This window comes from Psittacula echo, assembly GCF_963264785.1.
Source record: "Psittacula echo genome assembly, chromosome: 1".
NCBI lineage: Eukaryota > Metazoa > Chordata > Aves > Psittaciformes > Psittacidae > Psittacula > Psittacula echo.
The window spans coordinates 47,378,826-47,399,583 of record NC_137735.1 but is presented as its reverse complement, the minus strand read 5'-3'; the positions used below and the strand labels follow the sequence as shown (position 1 = coordinate 47,399,583).

The window sequence follows — 20,758 nt, the reverse complement described above, 5'->3', positions numbered from 1 at the left end:
GCATCCATTAGGGCGAGATCTGCATTTGCACGCAGATGGTATAATAGTTGCACAATTCATTCAGGAGTGAGAAAATTTCAGAGGGCTGATGAAATTCATCAGCTGCCACCAAGCATGTTCCACTACAGTGTAATGCACACTCCTTGATCTTGACTTTGCCTTTCCTTGTGTGTATGTATAGCAACATATGTGCGCATCATGCAAAAATGAGGATGAAGCATTTCACTGCACACACTTTCTTTCCACATTCCTTAATGTGCTATTTGGAAGATGCTCCAGTACATCTACAAAACACAGTAACAGTGTCATGTGGAAATTTTTGAGCTGAGCATCATCGAGCTTGACTACTGCACATAGTACTGCCATGCTTGTGTGGCTCTCTGCCCAAGGTTATCACCCCTGAGGACAGTAAGTACCATCAAAATGTGGTATTTCATGCACATTGCATTGTATGCACTCCCAAATATTACCATGAGAAGCACAAGACAAGAAACTCCAGAGAACAGAAGTTACAGTACCTGTGATTTTATCCAATACAAATGCTTTGTTTTCATTGCCTGAAACAATGTGATATGTAACTTGTCCATTTCTTCCCTCATCAGGATCCTTTGCAATTATGTGGTGCACAAGGAAGCCCACTTCCACATCCTCCATGACATAGGAAAGAGGTGAAGATGTAAAACCGGGACTGTTGTCATTGGTATCTAAAATAACAATTTTCACAGCCAGAGAATCAAGCCTGCGATCACTCAGGTTTATTGCCTGGTCTGTCGCAGACACTGTAAGGACTACAGAGTGAATAATCTCCCTGTCTATTGCAAAAGCTGTGGTCAAGGTGCCGTACAAAGGGTGAATATGAAATAGATTTTCATCCATGTTACTAATTTCTAAGGAATACTGTATTTTGCTGTTCAGAAAACTGCCATCTCCATCTTTTGCATTGAATGTGTAAACCAGAGTACCAATAGGTACATTTTCCTCTATGCCAATCACTACAAAGTCATCTTGAAAAAAAGGAGAATGATCATTCTGATCTTCTACATCAATACTTAGGAAAACAGTGTTATTCTGTGGAGGACTATTGTTATAATCCTTTATAATAACTTGCAAAAGGAAATGCGAAGCTGTTTCATAGTCAAGTTCCTTGGAAAGAAAAAGGTCTCCTGTCAAGCTGTCTATTTCAAAATGAACATCATCATCATCTCTAGCAATACTGAAATGCAGTTTCCCGTTGGCAGTTAGATGATTATCAGGCCACTTCAGAGCATTCAACACTTGCGCAGGTCTAAAATTTTCAGGTATGACAAGGTGCTTGAAATCTTGAGAGAAGGCAGATCTCCCATTGGGAAGTGGGATTACCTACAACAAAAGCACAAAGGCTGCAATACTTTCCCATTGTTATTACAAATAGTATAATTATTTCTTTTTCCTTAATAGTTTACTATTTGTGACTATATTTATCCTAAGTATGCCTCAAAGCCAGAAAACAAACTCGACATGCTCCACAGAAGTTCAAATTGTCCTTGGCCAGCCATTCCATAACTCTGTTTTTCATTCCTGCATTAAAAGAAGGAACAAGACTCTCTCACCCCCTGAATAACAGGGTCTGAAGACAAGATGACTTGAATATTGCTATCTCTGCCCCTACTCTGAAGCACTTCAGTTGCATTTGACAGAGGACAGCCTGAAAGGGATAGATGTGACAAAGAAAGCACGGTAGTTATGCAGTTTGCCAAACAGAGAGAGCTGGGGATTTTTGAGGGTTGTTTGTATCATTACAGGGTTTCACTCATTACAGATTGCTGCGGTGTTCCAAGTTAATGCTTTAAAATTAAAGAATCTCTTCCACTGTGGGAACTGCATTTGCTCTGTCTTGACTGAAGCTTTTTTTTTTCTTTTCCCAAGCTATCCAAAACTAACCAACTTTTGGGTGACATGAAAATAGCAGCCTCAGTGACATTCAACCTCTCATAAAGGAGTGCACAGGCATCCTGGACAAAGCAGCCTCACTACAGCTCAATGAACAGCAGGTGACTGGCTGTGGAAAGAGTACATGCTGGATTTCACACTCCCACGAAGAGCAGCCCTGTATAAACCAGCACAAAAGAATGAGCTATCCTTCTACCGGGTTACAGAGACAGAGTATTTTCCTTCTCTTTTCCAGTGTTCACAATGACCTCCTACTAAAGCACAAACATCATTTACTTGCAAGACAATCCAGAATGCTGTTGTGCATTCTTAACAAATCAAAATGAGTCAGCCCTCTCATTTTCTCCCTCAACAGAAAAATAGCTAAACTACCATGAGACAAGGTGCTTGTAATTTTTAACTTCTTCCTTTCTTCAGCTTTTTTCCCTAGCTTCTCCCCCCAAATTTTTGTTTTATTTTCAAAAAAACTAAGTATCTAACATAACTCTTCAATCTGTACAGCATAAATAAGTACCTGAACATAAACAGCAGCATGTCCTTGAAGCGAAGGCATCCCCTGGTCCGTGGCTGTGACCATCATTCTGTAGTCTGACCTCTCAGCATGTGACAGAGAGCGGGTTGTTCTTAACTCCCCACTGACAGCATCAATCTGGAAGTATCCTTTATCCTGTTCTAGGGGATAAAATGGGTATGAGTTACTGCAGATCTCTTCAGCTTGCCTCTATAGTGCTGAACACTGCAATTAACAGTAAGAAAGAGAAGGACACAGAGGAAAGGGAACCTGTTGCACTCATGGTAACTCTTTGTGGCTCATCTGGTTCACCTTTCTTCCTTCAAGTAAATAGTTATTATATAACACTCAGGATTTAGAGAGTTACAGAGAGAAACACTATGGAGTACTAAAGCAACTGTTCAGTTTTATACCATTGTTATTCATATCAGTGAGATCAGCAGCCACCTCAGGATTGGTACTCCGACTTCCAACATAAGTTGGCAGGCAGGGCCAGAATAAAAACTAAGTCTTAGTCTCTGCATTGGCATGAATGGTCAAGTAAGTAATACTGGGCATACAGCTGGCTCACGTCCCTCGTAGACTATGGGTCAGAAAAGAGCCCTAGCCACCTCTAAGACACCATAACTGCAAGGATGCCACCTGCCCTGCCTGTGCTCTGAACCGGGAGGTAACTGGTGGTAGCTAAAATCTTACAGTACATTGTTGCAGAGCAGCTTGCGAATTTCGGAAATTATGCTTACATCCTTCATCAAAGACTGGCTGCATGCTAATAACAAGCAACTTCTAATTAAAATTACTACTTGCAGGTACATCATATTATAGTTATGCTAGAGTTGCAAAGAAAAATTCTACCATAGAAGAGTAAATAGCTCTTTGTGACTTAGAATCATAGAATTGTTTAGGTTGGAACAGATCATTGAGTCCAACCTCAAACCTAACACTACCAAGTCTACCTTTAAACCATGTCCCAAAGTGCCACATCTACACGTCTTTTAAATGCCTCCAGGGATGGTGACTCAATCACTTCCCTGGGCAGCCTGTTCCAGTGCTTGACAACCCTTTACACAAAGAAATGTTTCTTAATATCCAATCTAAACCTCCCCTGGCAGAAATTGAGGCCATTTCCTCTCATCCTATCACTTGTTACTGGGGAAAGAGACTGACTCCCATCTCCCCCATTTTCAAGAAATGCAACACAAATTACTCTCCAATTTTTAGTGAAATGGGAAAGTATCTATTACCGGGTATACCTTACCAGAAACTGAGAAAATGGAATTTGTCATTACTACTTCTCTCTTAGAACACTATGCAAACACCCTTTTGTTATGTGGAGTTTTAATAAGGTGTGCTAGTGGGTTAAAGTCATGCAGCATAACAGCTGCAATTCTAATAAGCAGCTGTGGTAAAAATAAATTCAGTGCAGATGTAGTACACAAAACATCCATAAAGAACTTTATTTCCATAGGCACCTAAGTGAGCATGAAGCTGTTTATGTTCTCCAAATCTGCACATGCAAATTAGTTAGCTGCATATACAGATGTTGGTTTTTGTAGACAACCACCTCACCTGCAGCTGGAAAATATCTGCACCTGTACAATTCGAAAACAATACTGAGCATGCCAGCTACAAAACACGGGTTTCACAATCAACAAATAGGAGGGTTTTTTCAAATATTGTTCTGCTATTTTTGACTAACTATAGGTTCCTAATGCTCCATGAGTCCCTTCTGGGTTGACTCTTGCAGTCTGGAATGTAACAGGGAAATTGCTGACAAAGGAAATAATATGTAGACACAATCATATTGGATGAGACAGTCCGGCACTCTGCATTTTTCATGATAGTTTTGAAATATTAATGGTGCTATATTACTGTTTTCATAAATAGCTTTTGGTTACTTTCCTGGTTTGGGTCCCAACAGTATGTCTACATTCACAGATACGTTATTCTGTTCCATATAGAGTTTCACAGCACAAAATCCCAGCTAAGCAAAAGGCAGAGGAGATATGAAAAACAGAACACATAATGTGAATTGCATGCATAGAATTTTAACATTTTGCTAAAACTGATATTTAAAATAACCAACAGGGAGAACTAACAAGAACAAGAAAACAGTTCACAGATGACTATTCCCTTCATTTTTCTACCAAAATGAAGCTGCAGTTACCAAACTGAACCAAAAATAAAAAATAACTTAAAAACATAATAATCAGAGAACAAAAACATTCCCAGTATGCAATTGCAATCTGAGCATGAGGCTATGAGGATTCATCCTTGTTTCAGGAGTGACAAGGCTAGTCAGTACCTCTTAGCATAAAGACTAATACTTGTTTTGTTGTTTCATGTAGTAGAACAGAGCTAGAACTTCTAAATGGTTGAAGCTTATATGACAGCAAAAAGGAACGGTCAGAACCTACTTTTCTGAATAAAAGACAGCTGGTCAGGAATTACCAATAGTGTTATTTACCAGAGTCCACAACTCCATTAAAATTCTAATACTGCATGAAACAGTCAGTTTTGTGCATATTTTGGTGGCAACGAAAGTGACAGAAAAATCTGATAATGCTGGAACGAGATACTGCGTAAAACCAGAGCTCCTTGGGACTTCCACTGTGAAAGCATTTGCCGTTTTCTTCTTTTTTTTTGTCTGGCACTGCACTAAGGAGCTATGTCTCCCAAAGAGCTTGAACACCATGGGGCTGCTGCAGAAACACAGCCTTTTGCAAGTCTAGGAATGCTCTCTGCATGCTGCTTGCAAATCATCCTGGAGAATAAGTACTTGTCCACTGACATACGTTCAACACTTGTCAATTTTTGTGTGTTAGTAAGGCAAACAAGGCTTCTCCTAGCACTCTGGCAGTCAAGTACTAATGTATGAACAGAATTGGTCCAAATAAAACTGTAAAAGCCTCTACTTTGCCAGTGCCAGTCTTAACATACAAAGCAATAGTTTATGACACACTACAAATACAGAATGTTTTTTGTTATAAATGCTACAGTACAAGCTATTGAGAGTCATAACGAAGGCCAGACAAATCACTTTGCAATTGGCAGCGTCACTAAGGAATAATACGCATAGCTGGGATTCACCTCCCTCTGAATTCAGTTACTCTTTCAGTGATAACACAAAAGTGGAGGTATGGCCACTGATCATGCATTCCCATACACACGAATGTCTAAGGAGGATTTGGTTTAATTTTCTGGCAAGAGGGAGGGGCACTTTGAAGGAAACACTTTTTCTGTGAATGCTAAAATTCATCTGTTGTGGAAATCTCAGAGTTCTTTCACAGATTTTTTCCTTATGTCATTTGCTGGCATCAGTCATCAGCCCTCCTGCATAGCTTGATCTATTGCTGCTATCTTGGCATTTCTTTAAGGTCTCAAGAACATTAAGAATTACAGAGTGACTCTTACAAGCTTAACAGCTGACACTGATGCTCACAGCTCTTAGTCTTGTGGCAGTGCCTCAACTGTTGAAAAGAGCGCTGGGCTGCATGCAGTCCTCCAATTAACCTGCTGTCTCTGTGTTTAACAAATAAGGCTGTAAATCAGATCATATTTCTTCTTCATATATTAGTACTGAACAATGTCCCAGAACTTGAAAATACTATTTTAAATATAAACCAGGCAAGAACTTCACCATGAAACACAAGACCAGATGTTAAAGGCTGTGAGCCAACTCACAACAACAACAACAAAAATTAGTATCAGAGAAACTCAGCTGTTTCTGGATTTGTTTATCAGGAAAATATCTCATTCCAAGGCTGGGAGGGCTCTTCTAGTGGGGTTTTTTTGCTGCTGTTTTTATCCTTTTGTTCTTTCTAGAGACAGCATTTACAAGACCAGTCGTATTTTGTGTTGCTAGTCATTTTTATAATTTGAACTCTTACTTACTCCCCTCTGGGGCTCTACAGTGAAGCCAGTAAAAAACATCCAATGTGCTGTTTGAAGAAAGGGGATATAGTTAGATATACAGACAGGCAGAGACCCCTGAAGAACACTTCCCGTGTTGCCTGGCCACCATCCTTCAAACAAAGGATTGCACACTACTCATTCCCTTTTTCTTAAGGGGGATCATTTTGTGCAAAATATTGTTATTCACAATGCAGAAATGTGTAATTCTCTCCAGTTCTCTCTGGAAGAGGCAGTCACTTGTATCCAAATTAAGGGAATAATAGCACAGCCATAAACTGATCCTACAGTATTTTATTATCTAAATATTTTCAACTGCAAAATTTTCAATAGAGTTGTTAAATGTCTCAAATTTTAAGCATCTCGTGTTGGAAGACAGCAGAGTTAGCTCCCTGGCCCTTGTGGATTTGAATCTTAAAGTCCTTCCATTACTCCACAGAAGTCAAAAGGGTACATAAATATGCAGTATAACATAATCCATGGGATTCTTTTGGTAATTTCAGCCTTGGCAAGAAGAGACTACAGATACCCTTGCTCTTTAAGAGTGAGGAGTAATGTAGCTTTGCAGTATTTTGTTCTTTACCCTGCAGTGACAAATAACAGTAATGAGTTTAAACCAACTGAGCCCACAATTGAGCTCTGCCTACACGGAAAAGAACACTTGAGGAAATGCACTGAGTGGATGGAAATACTGGAAATGCTTTTTTGCTCTGATGAAACAGTATACTTTGTGAGCAAATTACCACAGACTACAAACACCAAGCCTAAAAGGTATTGATTACATTAAGCTGGTAAATAGAGCAGGTACCGAAATAAAATAAACAGTTCTGTTCTTGGCACCTCTTGCTGTCTTGAACCAATAGTGAAGCAGGGCAGAAGTAACAGACATGTTTTCCTCATTGGTTGCAGATGGAGATCTCTTGTGTAAAACTGTAGCAAGTGGTATGTGGCAAAACCAGAGATCACATCTATACCTCTTACCAGCATTAATGCCCCAGTCCCACTAATGTTCTAATTTAGGACTGCTCTGTTATCGATTCCACTGCACACAAAACTGGATACCACAGCTTACCTCAGAAGTGAACCAATATATGCAGCAATTACAGGGAAAACTATTGAGGAGAAGTGTTTTTAAGTGGCCACACTATGTCAGGCTAACACAGTGCTAAACAAAGGGTGAAACATGAGCTAAAAACCACAAGCCTCATTGTTTGCCCAGATTATCTGCTGATCCTTCCGATCCCTGTCTCAGACTGTCATGAACCATTCTTTTAGCAGGAAAATTGTCAATTGGTCATGGGAAAAGGGAGATTGTTTTTCCTTTAAGATGTTAACAACTGAAATACTAAACTGCACAGTACAAGATCATGGCCCTAATCTTTTCTAAGTGCTCTCTGGCCAGCTGGCAATCAAGCAATCAAACCCCAGGGAAGATGGAGCAGAGAGAAAAGGGAGAAAAGGTAACTGCTTGTACCTCTTTAAATACTTCGTGAGCCATATGATGTCCTGATTCCTATTTACAGAGCCACATTTATTCAAACAGACACAAAACAGACATAGCATCCTGTATGTATACATGGCACCTCTAAAACTCCAGTTTTAAAACTCTACTTCAATGTACCTTTTCTTATGGATAACACTTTAAATTCTTACCTGACCCTATTGAATATAACACAACACCGCTGTTTCCAGAATCAGGGTCTTTTGCGAAGACAGTGGTAATAAGTGTTCCTGGTGGCTGACCTTCCAAAACCTGTCATCAAGCAGTTTATAAATAATTTGGAAATACACACGGATAACAGTGAGTCTTAAAATAAATTCCTTGCCATAACACAAGAGTTTAGCTGTTGCTCTGTTTTCCATTTCATTAATATTTACAGTAATACAAAGAGCATTTCAGGAAGTGGTTAAATAACACAGCTCTAGCAATCTACAGTCTGCATATATTGCTAATTCAAAAGCCTTTAGTTCAGCAGACTCAGAGGTCAGAAATTAAAATTCTAACGCACACCTAAATAAAATTACATGTATATATCCGCTACATCTAACAGTATCAAATCTTTTGTAATCATTTTGTAATCATTAATTCATATTTTGAAATTTCCAAATATATCCGAATCTCAATGCAGGATTTCTGTTTCAGAGCACGGGGGATTTGGGCTCCTGCCACAGGGTGGTGCTCGGAGCAAGGCAGCGCATCCCGCCTGCAACACCCACCTTCAGGCGCAGCCCCTGTCCCAGCGCCGTCTGAGGGAAGAAGGGACTGTTGTCGTTGAGGTCCCTCACGGTGATGTATACGGCTGCTGTGGCACTGAGCCGCGGTGACCCGTGGTCGGTCACTAGCACGGTCAGCTGGTGGTGAGCTTGTTTTTCACGATCCAGTGCAACCCAGTTTATGATTTCACCTGATGAACAAACAAAATGAAGAAGAAAGGGAGTTGGGTATTTACTATATGCTAGCAGTCATCTTACTACGTGCAATTACATACTTAAGTTAACATGAAACAATGATAAATGTCTTCTGATATATCTTACTGCTGCCATTAAAACCTCAGCATTCCAAGCTCCATTCCACAGAAGCATCCTGTCAGTCAGTTTGCCCTTCTACTTTAGCACCATATTACTTTCTTTACTGCACAGTGGATGCCCCGGAGCAAAGGTATAAAACAGTACAAAACACCATGCTGACCTTCCAAAGAAATTCATCTGGCCTTTTTTCACCACACTTCAGGGCAGACCATATATCAGCACAGGGTTTTAACTGCTGACAAATGGCCTTTATTATGCCCCCAGGTTAGGAAGCTGTAAACACAATGTCTCTATACTAATCAGGAACCCTTATGACTCCTATATGTTCTAGAAAACCCAGTGAAAAAATCTGACCCAAACATCTTTCCATTTGCTCAGCCATCCTCAATATAGCTGTAGATTTGTGGTTGACCACAGTCCTTCACACAGATAACCATGTATTATTTTAAGATCTTTCAGATTAACTCCTAGTACTCTATTTGCCTTTAAGCTTCCATAAACATACTCAACAGGAACTTGCTTTGAAAGGGCAATTTTATTTTGAGATTCATACGGAGAAATTCTGGGAAAGCCTATTCCCCCCCCAAGGACAGGACATCTGCGAACAGGAATTTTAAATGGCATATCTTTGCTTGCTATGCATCATTTTGCTAAACAGGATTATTTACAGTGCCGGTGTTCCTTACAGGATTCCCTTCCTTTGGGCTCTCCATGCTGTGGTCAGTGGTGTTGAGCCATATGGACATAGTACCTATTACTAAGACATTTGGGATTCACTGCAGGGTACACCCTGTGCTCTGAAAAAATTTTCTCAGTCAATTTGATTTCTGCGGTGCCATGTACAACATGAACTTGGCTTTGAGGTAACTTATAGAACTTTCTGCAACTTTTAAATCACTGTAACTGTCAAATGTCACAGTTACCATTACAGTTATTTATGGCTGATTTGTACTTTTCAACTGTACTTGATCACAGGCAATTAAGTTCCTCATAAGAACTACTAAAGCTGTAACTCAAAACTCCTTCTTTTAATTTGTTACAGTCAAACACTAAAACTTACGACCAAGTCACCAGAATGGAGTAATGAAAAAATCAAATCCTAAGGGTTAGTTCATTACTCATGAACATGTATTAGATTTATTTCATTCCCCAAATTGTGAAGCTCTGAGTTAGGATATTCACACACCAACCCAAGAGATTCACAGCAGTTCCTGAAAGCTTTACACTTTACTTCAATTCCCTTAGGGAAGACTGCTTTCCAAAAGCATTATTAAGCAGATCACAAATCATAAAATGCTACCTGTGTTGGAATTCATCTTGAAATACTTTCCATCAGATACAAGGAAGTAGGAAAGTTGTCCATTTCTTCCCGAGTCTTTGTCAACAGCTGTAATGGTGCCAACCACACCCCTAGGAACTGGATTTTCCTCCATTTCAAAGAAGTAGCTCTCACGCGTAAACACAGGAGGATTATCGTTTTCATCCAGGACATTAACCATTACCGATGTACTTGCATTTTGCCTGAGGTTTTCATCCTCAGAGGTGCTCACCAGGGCTCTAAAACTTAGTATCTGTGTACATTCATAGTTCAAATGTTTCCGAAGATAAAGCCAACCAGTATCAGAGTTGATTCCAAATGCAATAGAATCTGTGCTAGGCTCTAACGAATATGTCAGCTTGGAGGTAACACTGTGTAGATCAAGTGAGTGGGCTTTAACCTGAAGGATTCTGGCACCTGGAGAGGTAGCTTCACTGATTTCTACTTGATATACCAAGTTTTGAAAAACCAAAGTAGGGCCCATCTTCTGCTCTTCAATAATCACTGTCAACATCAGGAAAGAAGTCAGAGGAGGACTTCCACAGTCTTCAGCTGCTATATGCAGAGTATATTCCTGCTGCTTATCTGCAAACACTGTCCTGGTGAGGTTTACCACTCCAAGGCTTGGATCAATGCTAAATGGATTTGACTGCTTGCCTGAAATACTATATTTGATAGCCCCATTTAAGCCACTGTCTTTGTCTTCTGCATGAGCAATGTAGACAGCAGTGCCAGGAGGCTGGGTATTTGAAATAGTTACCTTATCAGATCTGGTAAGAAATACTGGGTGGTTGTCATTAATATCAATTACAGATATGTTGACCTGGGTGCTACTGTAGACAGGGGAGTTACCCAGCTGTGACTGAACGGTGAGCACTGCAACAGACTGAGTTTCATGGTCGAGCTGTTTTTGGGTGCGGATGACACCAAAATGGGGGTCAATAGAGAATCTTCCATGTGGATCACCAGAGGAAATTCTGTAAGAAACCACTTCTAAAGAATCTAGAAAGAGAAATAACAACAAAAAAAGTAAAAAAAAAAAAAAAAGAAAGAGATAACATTAATATTGGTAAGAACATCTGTAAAGAATGCATGATGTTAAATTCAGTGGAATAAATACAAGTTACACAGATGTTTAACTTCTTTGGCCTTTTTATGTTTCCTTCTTCCTGTTGCTGGAGCTCTTCAGTGAAATATGACTGTATATAGTTTGTCCATTTATGTAGCATTTGATTTTCATCTCATTGGTATGATAAAACTCTATAGAGAAAATAGTATGATAGCCTCTTGGTTTTCTCCGATCTAAAATATAGAAAGTAACCCATTAGTCTTATGGGATTAATTTCACTACACACTTCACTATAGGACTATAGGAAGGAATGAAACAGCTGGCAGTTCTCTGAGCAAACTTAATTTTACTGAACTTACTGTTCATGGAAAACCATTGCTATTACCCTTATACATCAGATACTACCTAAAGCAAAAGCTGTTTAAAGGTTCAGGCTTATTACCAAGGCCTCTCTGCAGATGCTACCTCACCCTGAGGACAGTGGTCAATGCACTGTCCTTCCAAAAAGAAGAAAATTAGTGAGAAGGACCTGACTAATCAAACTTACATAAAACCTCTGCCTCTACCACCTTACATGTATAGATCCATCATTAAGTTGGTATGTGGACTTATGGTTCCCACTGTTCTGCACAGGAAACAAACATATATGGCTGTCAGGATTCTCTGAAACTTCTGAATACTTTCTAATCATGAGTATTGCTCTGAGATTTTTCTTGCATGGCTAATGATTTAACAGAAGCCACACCATCATACAGATCCTTCCTGACACTTTCACAACACGCTCCCAGTCTCCCCACTTGCAATTATAGAAATCCAACTGGAAGAAAATGGAGGCAGTTGCCAATCACCATGAACCACCAAGGAGAGTACCATGAATCTCAATCTGTTCAAAAGGGCCTCCTGATACAGCAGCAATTACACCAGTTGCTGTAAATATCAACAGTAAATATTATTTAATGCTTCACAGCCTGAATGAATAACATGAAAGTCTAAAAAAAATTATCTGCAGGTATTTACAGTTAATGGTCACAGAAAAAAATGAACTTCAATGTAATCTCTGACTGAGCGTGCAACTTACTTGGAGGCTCTCTGGCCTTTACAGTGCCAACTGAGCTGTCTTCAGGTGCATCTTCAGGAACAGAAAACGCATACCGGGATCTCTCAAATATGGCAGGGGCCAAAGTAGTCTGAAGGACGTTTACTGTGATGTCTGCATTGGTGGCAGAGGGAAGGCCACCCCCATCCCGTGCAGAAACAGCCAGGAAGAGCACAGAACGTGTCAGGTGGCCAAGAGCTGAGGTCAGGTAAACAGTTCCTGAAAGCACACAGAAATAAAAGAGCAATGAAATAAGTTAAAATTCAGCAGGCTGACAAAAGTTTCAACATGAACCTCTACCCTTAGAGAAGGCCAGACAATGGGCACTTTTTGTACGGCTTCTGGGAAGCAATCACTTGCTGTCTGATCACAAGTTTCTCATAAAATACCCTTAATAGTGAATCCTAACGTCTGTCGAATTTGCAAGCTGCTAACAATTACATTTTATATAAACTATAAGAGATAAGTAATTATTTGAAAATACAATGCTCTGTCCAGAAATACAGCACTTTGGATGTCCCTTCCTCAAGATAAATACATTTTTTCATCCTTTAACTGCAATGAATGAGACTAGCTGTCTCCAAGTACATTCTCTTCTGACTGCTAAAATAAGTCTTCAGTAATATTAGATAATTATGCCCAATTTTCAAATACTGTCCATATAACTCCAGAAACCCACATCTATTATTACCTAAGATGGTAGTATGAGTAGAAAGAATGAACATGGCAGGAATCCTGCCTGTCCCATTCTTCTTCTACGAGTAAAAATTGCATGAACTTCAAAGAAAGCTTTGAGTGAAGACTTTTGAGTGAAGACTTCAGCCTCAGCAATGAGAATTATATTCAAACCACAGGTCTCTATGGGATGTTCATAACAGTCCACAACAATTATCTAAAACTGATACTTGTTAATTGTTCTGTGACAGTCATTCACTGTCCTTTGCAAGCAAATTAAGGATTTATAAATGAAGATACAAACCCACAAATAAATCATTAGCCTTCATAGCACTACAAAAGGTCTGGTCCAGGTGAAGTAAACATAACTAGTTATGAATTTAGGGGTAAACACTAGGTCAAAGGGCAATACAGCAGATCACAGTATGTTTGTTATTTCATAAATGGTATAACTAAATTATAATCTAAATTATAAATTAATTTATAATTAAGTATTACAAATTATAACATGAGGCACACAGCTGAAGACCAGGTGTTTACAGCCAGGTAAAAGACGGAATAAGGAAATGTAATTATGCCCTAGAGAGCATTAATATTGGTTTATCTTATCCATTCCAGCATCTTCCCTATCACTCACCAGAAGGAAGAACACTTGCACATTATTTGAGGTGGGAAAAATCCATCAATATTCTTTGGTGGTCATAAATTTTGCAGTACAAAGAACTATTTGTAAAGTAAGGTTTTGAACACGAAAATTAAGATCAGTGGTGACCAAATGTAAGAAAATTCTCAGCAATGACTGAGTTTAACTGAATACACACTAAATACTAAAATTGCAGTATGCTAAGTAGTAAAATCACAGTAAACTCAAGTGGTTCAATAGAGACAATTTCTACATACCAACAGGTATTTTTAAGAAATCACCTAGTCTTTTTCCTACAGTTCATACAGTTTTGCAGACACTGGTGAAGACACAAAACTTCTAGCAGCTCAGTAAAACCCAACCTTTAAACTTTGAACTACCTTTGTAATTTCCTGGCTCCTGAGACAGGTTTAGTAGGAATGCTGTTTGGTATTCAAGTCAGACATTTTATTGTCCTATTTGTCAGACAGGGTAAAAATTTGATTTAACTCAAAAGTACCTTAGGAGAATCAGTGCATTATTCAACTACAATACATCTTCTCAAAATTTTGGTGAAGCCACAACACTAATTTGCTACAATACATTCTTAAGCAGGATAATGGAGAATATATAAAATCCTTATAAATATTCAAATATGCATGTGGCATACTTTCCAATTACACTGCCAGGACATTATGATAACAAACTGTGTCTTGACATCCTTAAAATGCATTCAAAGGGTCTTCTGGATGAAGGAAGAATACTTTCCACTAACAACAAATGTCTCATTCCAGTGTGACAAACCACAGTAAAAAAACAACAGAGCTACAGATGGATGCAGAATTCATTGCTGATCCAGCTCCTATGCCAATAACTGATGCACTTCCAAGACTCAACCTTATTTTGGCCTTTTTTTAATATTTTATTTTTTGTCTTTTGATGATTGGGTTTTACAGTTAGTTAGACATATACTTTGGCATTTCCTGAGGTAATCTGGGCAACAGTAGCTTGAAGTAAAAAGGGTTTTAACATTTTCTTTTCCAGAGGTTAAACATATAAACATGGAATTCAAACACTGTTGCTGTCAAATCAAGTGAAACCAATCAAATGGATTGTATTTTACTAACTTGACTAATTGGGCATTTTTCTATTAACAAGGCAAAAAATATCTCATTCCCATTTTGGATACTTCAAGATGTGAAGAGTGGGAAATCTTCTACGGAAAAGCATCATGTTGGAATTCTTACTCTCAAAGCAGTTAACTAACAACTTCAGAATACCCCTTAGCAAAGAGGGGAGCAAATAGTGCTCCATTCCAGGAACCCTGATGACCTGGTGGAACAGACGTATTTCAGAATCAAGATTCCTTCTCTGCTCATCTAGACATATTACAGCACAGCCCATGCCAGATCAGCTAAGAAAGGAGACACGGAAAAAACTGGTAAAAGATTCATTCTTTTTCTGTGTCCTAGGGAGGAAAGGGAATAGTCAAGTACATCTCACCAACTCAGCCCTCTCTTGCATGATCAGGGATGCCCTAAGAACAGTGGCAGATGCCAGTAAAAAGTACCTGTCTTCCATATGGTTCTTTCCAGCCTCAAAACTGTAGTAGGCAGGAGATTTTATAACCCAGTTTGACTTTTAATTATATATATCCTGTTTCTTTCAGCATTTGTAGGACTGCGCACTAGCTTTGTATCTGGCAATATATAACCTATACAGACATTTGAGACACCTCTACCGTATGCTGAGGAACATGACACATTAGGCTCTATTATGGCACTATATGACAGGAAAGAAGCTGTAGAACTAAGCAGCATCTGGGATCCCACTTTCTACGTGGTTAGGTAAAAATGTCAGACTATGACTAAAATGAACAGCCATGACTGCTTGGGTCCAAAGTAGCTGCCAGTATACCTCAGAGCAGGCTGGCTAGGTCTATTTGATCTGCTGAAGTACAGTGTAGGAGACCCCCAGTACTACATTGCAAAGGCAGGAACAGAGGGCTAACCGCAAGAAGCATGGGGCAGGAACTAGCTGTGCAAGTCACACACTTGGTGTGCAAAAACTTGAGGTATGCCTTGCTAAATAAAAGGCTGAAGATGAGTCACAGTTTTTCTTTCTTTCCTGTTCTGTAATTAAGAAAATACAGTGTCTTATTATTGTTATTACCATGGTCATTTGCAGCCTGCAATCTGTGGCTTCAGGAAATTTAAATGACAATTAGGTTGCTGTGGTACAGAATATATTCTTCCATTATGAACAACAGTTCATACAACAGTTTCTAGAAATGCTGACAATGTAAAGGGAATAATGAGATGGCTCCTCTGTGAGGAACGTTTTACCAAGACCAAAGCTCTCAGCAGGAGACCACACAGACACAAGCGTGGTTCCACTTTAAGAAGTCACTGTGTGAAAAATGCCACTTCCTTTCTTATAGCTTGTCTCCCCATATATATATATATGGACAGTCTTATCTGCTGCCTTTAATAACATTTAATTCCCTTTTTCAAAATCTATGGTTTATATTACTGCAGTGCCTTGAAGATGTAATTTCAAGTAATTTCTCATTGCGCACAAGAGAGCTGGAATCACTTGTGCTTCACAGGTGAACAATCATATAATTACATACCAGACAAAGCATTAACATCCAGCCTCATTTGCACCTTGGCAATCTCATTTTCTTGACTAGATCTGCATTCGTATAACTAACTGCAGATTCCAATCTTTACAAATAAAAAACATGACACAGAGACTGCCCATCATGATTCACATACACATTTTAGATCGAATCTGCAATGCTTGTTGAAACTGCCACTGCAGGCCTTGCTCCAGGGCAGGTTAGCTCAGCACAGCCATGCTGGAATTTACAGATGTTTTGCTGCAGAACAATCTGTGCTCACTGGCTAGCATAAATCATTACAACGGTTTCAGGGATTCAGTGTACGGTGAGAGCTAGTACTAATAAAGGGCAAAATCATTACTGCCTAATCTTTGATCTCCTTCATGCTTTCTCACTCACTGTTACATGCTACTGTACTAACTTCCAAGAAGCTCTTGCTCTCCACTTTGTACCTATTAACAATGAAAGATAAAACAAGCCAATGCTTGTGCAGAACATGCAAACGCATTAGTGAAAGACAGGATTCTGCAGCACCTGCCATCTCCCGGTAATTCTGATGGGATTTGTTGTTCTTATTTTTGTGGAAATGCACCCTACTCCACAGGTGGGTCAGCTGCTAAGGGCTGTTTCTCAAGAGTTACGAACAGGAGACAGGTGTACACATCTAATGATTCTCTTAAAATATATATCTGATCATCTTCATGATCTTGTGTTCAGTCCTACCATTACAACGGCATCTATCACCAAAGTAGGTTCACTCACCAAAAGCACTTTTTGTACAGCAGACATAATGCTGGTTATCTCAATAGGATTTCTGCACATAACCTCTAGCTGACCAATTTGAAAACCTGTTTTTCCACAGGGTCCTCATGTAAGCAAAGCAAAAACCAGACCTACATTTATAGCTATTTGTAGGTAAACAAAACGTTTTCCACTAGTCAAGCACTGCAGAGGCAAAGATAAAAATCAGGACACACTAACTTCAGGACACTGGATTGCATAGAAATGTGTTCTTGCTTAAAAAGCTTCCAATATTTTCTCATTGTTCATGAAATAAGAAGGCAATTCAGAACAAAGCAAGAAGAACAAAATCAGCAACTATCAACAGTGTCCCCTAAGACCACGAAACTGAACACCCTAACAACTTTAAATAACATCAGTGTTTCTTCACCAAATATCTTAGGATGGGTCAGCTGACATGACCTGACACAGCTCAGACAGTAAGCAGATGGCAAAAGGTAGGCACAGTTCATCACCGCAATTCACCTTCAAAGCTGGCCGCTGGACCTGCTGTTTAATACTGCATATCTGAGAGCTGCATGCAGTTAGGAGGTGTAGACTTTGCATGAACATTAAAACCAGCATTGTTCTAGGGAAGAAACGACAGTGTTTCTACTTGACATATCTGACTCATTGCCTACACTCTAATCTTAGGTTGCCATGTAGGTTCCTGTTTTAGCTATTTACCCGTATTTAAAATGCACCTTTTTAAGTGAAGTTGCATTCTTGAAGGTAACCATAACAACACTCTGCCAAATGCACTGTTTGAAGGGCTGATTTAATAACTGTCAGGGGAAAGGAAAGAATTAATGAGGAATTACGTTCTTATTTACAGTCTAGCTGCTGTAATACACACAGCTTCAGCTCATAACAAAAAGCTTTAAAAAGCTTAATCTTGATGGCATAAACACTGTTTTGCATTTCAGTGAATAAGAGGACCATTTCAAGTCCAAAAGTATTCGGCATTTGAATGTTTTTCTAGTAATTTAATGATTCAACTGGTATCGATCTCTTGTCTACATTTGTATTTTACAAAAGCCTCATACCTTGCACCAGGGATGCTTTTGATAGTGGCCCATCGCTAGCAGATTTCTCTGCTAAACTCAGTTTTCATCTTAGAAAAGGAAACATAAATAAAAGAGCTTAGTGTCTATAATCAATACTATATAAAGATATCGTATTTAAGCACAAGACTTTGCTTAGCATATGAAAGTCTGTTCGAGAGTAATTCATCCAAATCTCACCAGGTTGGTAATCTGCAATATAAGGAACCAGTACCTGGATCTGTAAGCTAATGTACAATTTTAACACTCCGCTCTCTACTGTTAGAACATTTTTTATTATTTTAAATACTACAGGTTAGAGATAACTTTTGTGAGCGAAGAAATATTCATCAACACACAAAATATTAATTTCTAATTAAGGCAACTCCATTATTCACAAGCAGAATATCCACCTGAGCATCAGCCTCTCATGTTGAATGGTTTTGTATTATCATAGAATCATAGATGGTTAGGGTTGGAAAGGACCTTAAGGTCATCAAGTTCCAGCCCCCCTGCCATGGGCAGGGACACCTCACACTAAACCAGGTCACCAAAGGCCTCATCCAACCTGTCCTTGAACACCGCCAGGGATGGAGCATTCACAACTTCCCTGGGCAACCCCTTCCAGTGCCTCAGCACCCTAACAGTAGAGAACTTCTTCCTTATATCTAATCCAAACTTCCCTTGGTTTAGTTTATACCCATTACCCAAGACTAGGTTGGACACGGCTTTGAGCAACCTGCCTGCCTTTGGCAGAGAGATTGGGACTAGGTGGTCTTTAAGGTCCCTTCCAACCCAGACCCTTTTATCAACTCAACTGGGTCTTCCTGGTCACCACAACAATTGTTAAACTGAGGGATTTCAGTTTCTCGCTTACTTTGTAAACCTATTGCTTCATTTCCTTTATTTTTAACATTCAAGACAAATTAAATATTTTGCTTGATCCTCTTCCTCCCATTTTAAATTTCAACATAAAATCACCTCAGACTCTGAATGAATTTGTATTTGCTACATATCCTTCAGAATACTGTCAAATCTAACAGCTTCCCAAAAACTAATTTTCCACAGTACATATTTAAAGAAACCTGGAGATGCTGAACCAACTGATTGTCATACTAATCCATTGTTGTCTCATTATTTCAGCCTACCATAAAACTCACAGGACAGGACTAGGGTTTGGTGGAGTTTTTTTGCTTAGTAGAATGCTAATGTTAGTACAACAGAGGTTTTATGGCTCACCATAGGACATCAAAATTAAAACTTAATACAGAAAAAACAAGTATTACTTTGATGTAGCTTCCTCTATATTGCCTATTACATGTTTAAATAATTCTTCCCTAACAAAAAAAAAACAACACACCACCCAAAATGCTAATTTGTCAGTAAAGCAGCATATAACCAAAGAAACATAATTTGTGTTTCCTTTTGTTTTGTTTCCTTTAATCTGACATAATAGTAATGCAGAGCATGTTTGCTGTCTGACTGCATACAAAGAGAATGCTTCCACATAAAACATGAGTTTCAAAAAATCCCCCACCAAAAATCAAAGCATGCACCAATAAGTGGGCATGACTCTGGTCTGCTGAACTGCTGTATTTTCAAAGACAAAGGCAGAGCTTTCATTACACAATCTACACTGCCGCAGCATCCCACTAGGTCACCTTTGCTTGCTTAGCTTATTGAAGTTTTCCCAAAACATCTTTTTAACCAAGGACCTTTTCAATCAAGCTGCCAGCCTGCAGATCCAAAAATAGCTCAGTGCACAATTCAACTGCCAATGTAACTGGAAATGCTGTTTCTTTGAAGGCACAGTACCAAAAGATGCACGTTTCCAGCACAGATACAGAATGAAGCCTAATATAAGACCAGCAAGATATATTTGCTGTTCTTATATTAAGAGCATCACAAAACAGATGCTCATCTTAATCCTCATGAATTGATCTTCTGCCACTCCCTATTACATTCATTTTAACAGTCCAACAGTGTGAAGGCATTTTGCCAAGGCTGTCTGCTCTCTTTGTGTGACCTGCCGCTTTATTCTTTTCTTTATGTTAACTGAGAACATGAAGTACATTAAATACATCTGTATTTGAGACTCATATAGTCTCCATCCAAGGAAAGTGTTGATTGTCTGAACTTTACTGTACAAACCTCACATTACTCGTCTCCTACAAAAGGGGAGGTTTGGGCATTTTTTTTTTTTTGCTTGTTTCCATTTTTCTTGTTAGCAGCCCACATCATCTGTGCAATGCCAAAGGAGTTCACTCTCTGTCTCATCTGGTGTGTTCCTGTGTTCCTGAGATCTGACATTGACTATAAGAAAAGGGGGTGAGCTAGAGTATTTTTGTAAATAATTTGCACTGTATCATGTACAATGAAACTCAAGTACACGTGTCACCACACTATTGTATGGTTGAGTTTTTGGCACATAGCTTGTAGGAATTCTTCTCTTTGTAGGTGGTCAATTCTATTGGATTTTCTTCATAAAAGGAAAAGGAGATGCATACATTAAGAGCTGGCACTATGGGTGTTTTTTCATGCTGTTCCCCTACACAACTTACTTTCAGGGCCAAAATCTGCACTCCAGCACTTAATACAGCAAATTTTGTGTGCTTCAAGGAGAACATTCTGTTTCCTGTATTCTTTATGTT

The 20,758-nt window shown here is 39.1% G+C and overlaps 1 protein-coding gene across 1 annotated transcript in view; it reads right to left on the bottom strand.

The window, feature by feature from the left end:
* Positions 1-20,758, bottom strand: part of DCHS2 (dachsous cadherin-related 2) — a gene marked incomplete at both ends in the record, with an annotated part of 115,252 nt that overhangs the window by 32,599 nt on the left and 61,895 nt on the right. The window contains 6 exon segments of the mRNA XM_080631943.1: positions 519-1,359; positions 2,444-2,601; positions 8,006-8,105; positions 8,570-8,757; positions 10,182-11,201; positions 12,347-12,583. Of these exon segments, the coding sequence (XP_080488069.1) occupies positions 519-1,359; positions 2,444-2,601; positions 8,006-8,105; positions 8,570-8,757; positions 10,182-11,201; positions 12,347-12,583 (2,544 nt within the window).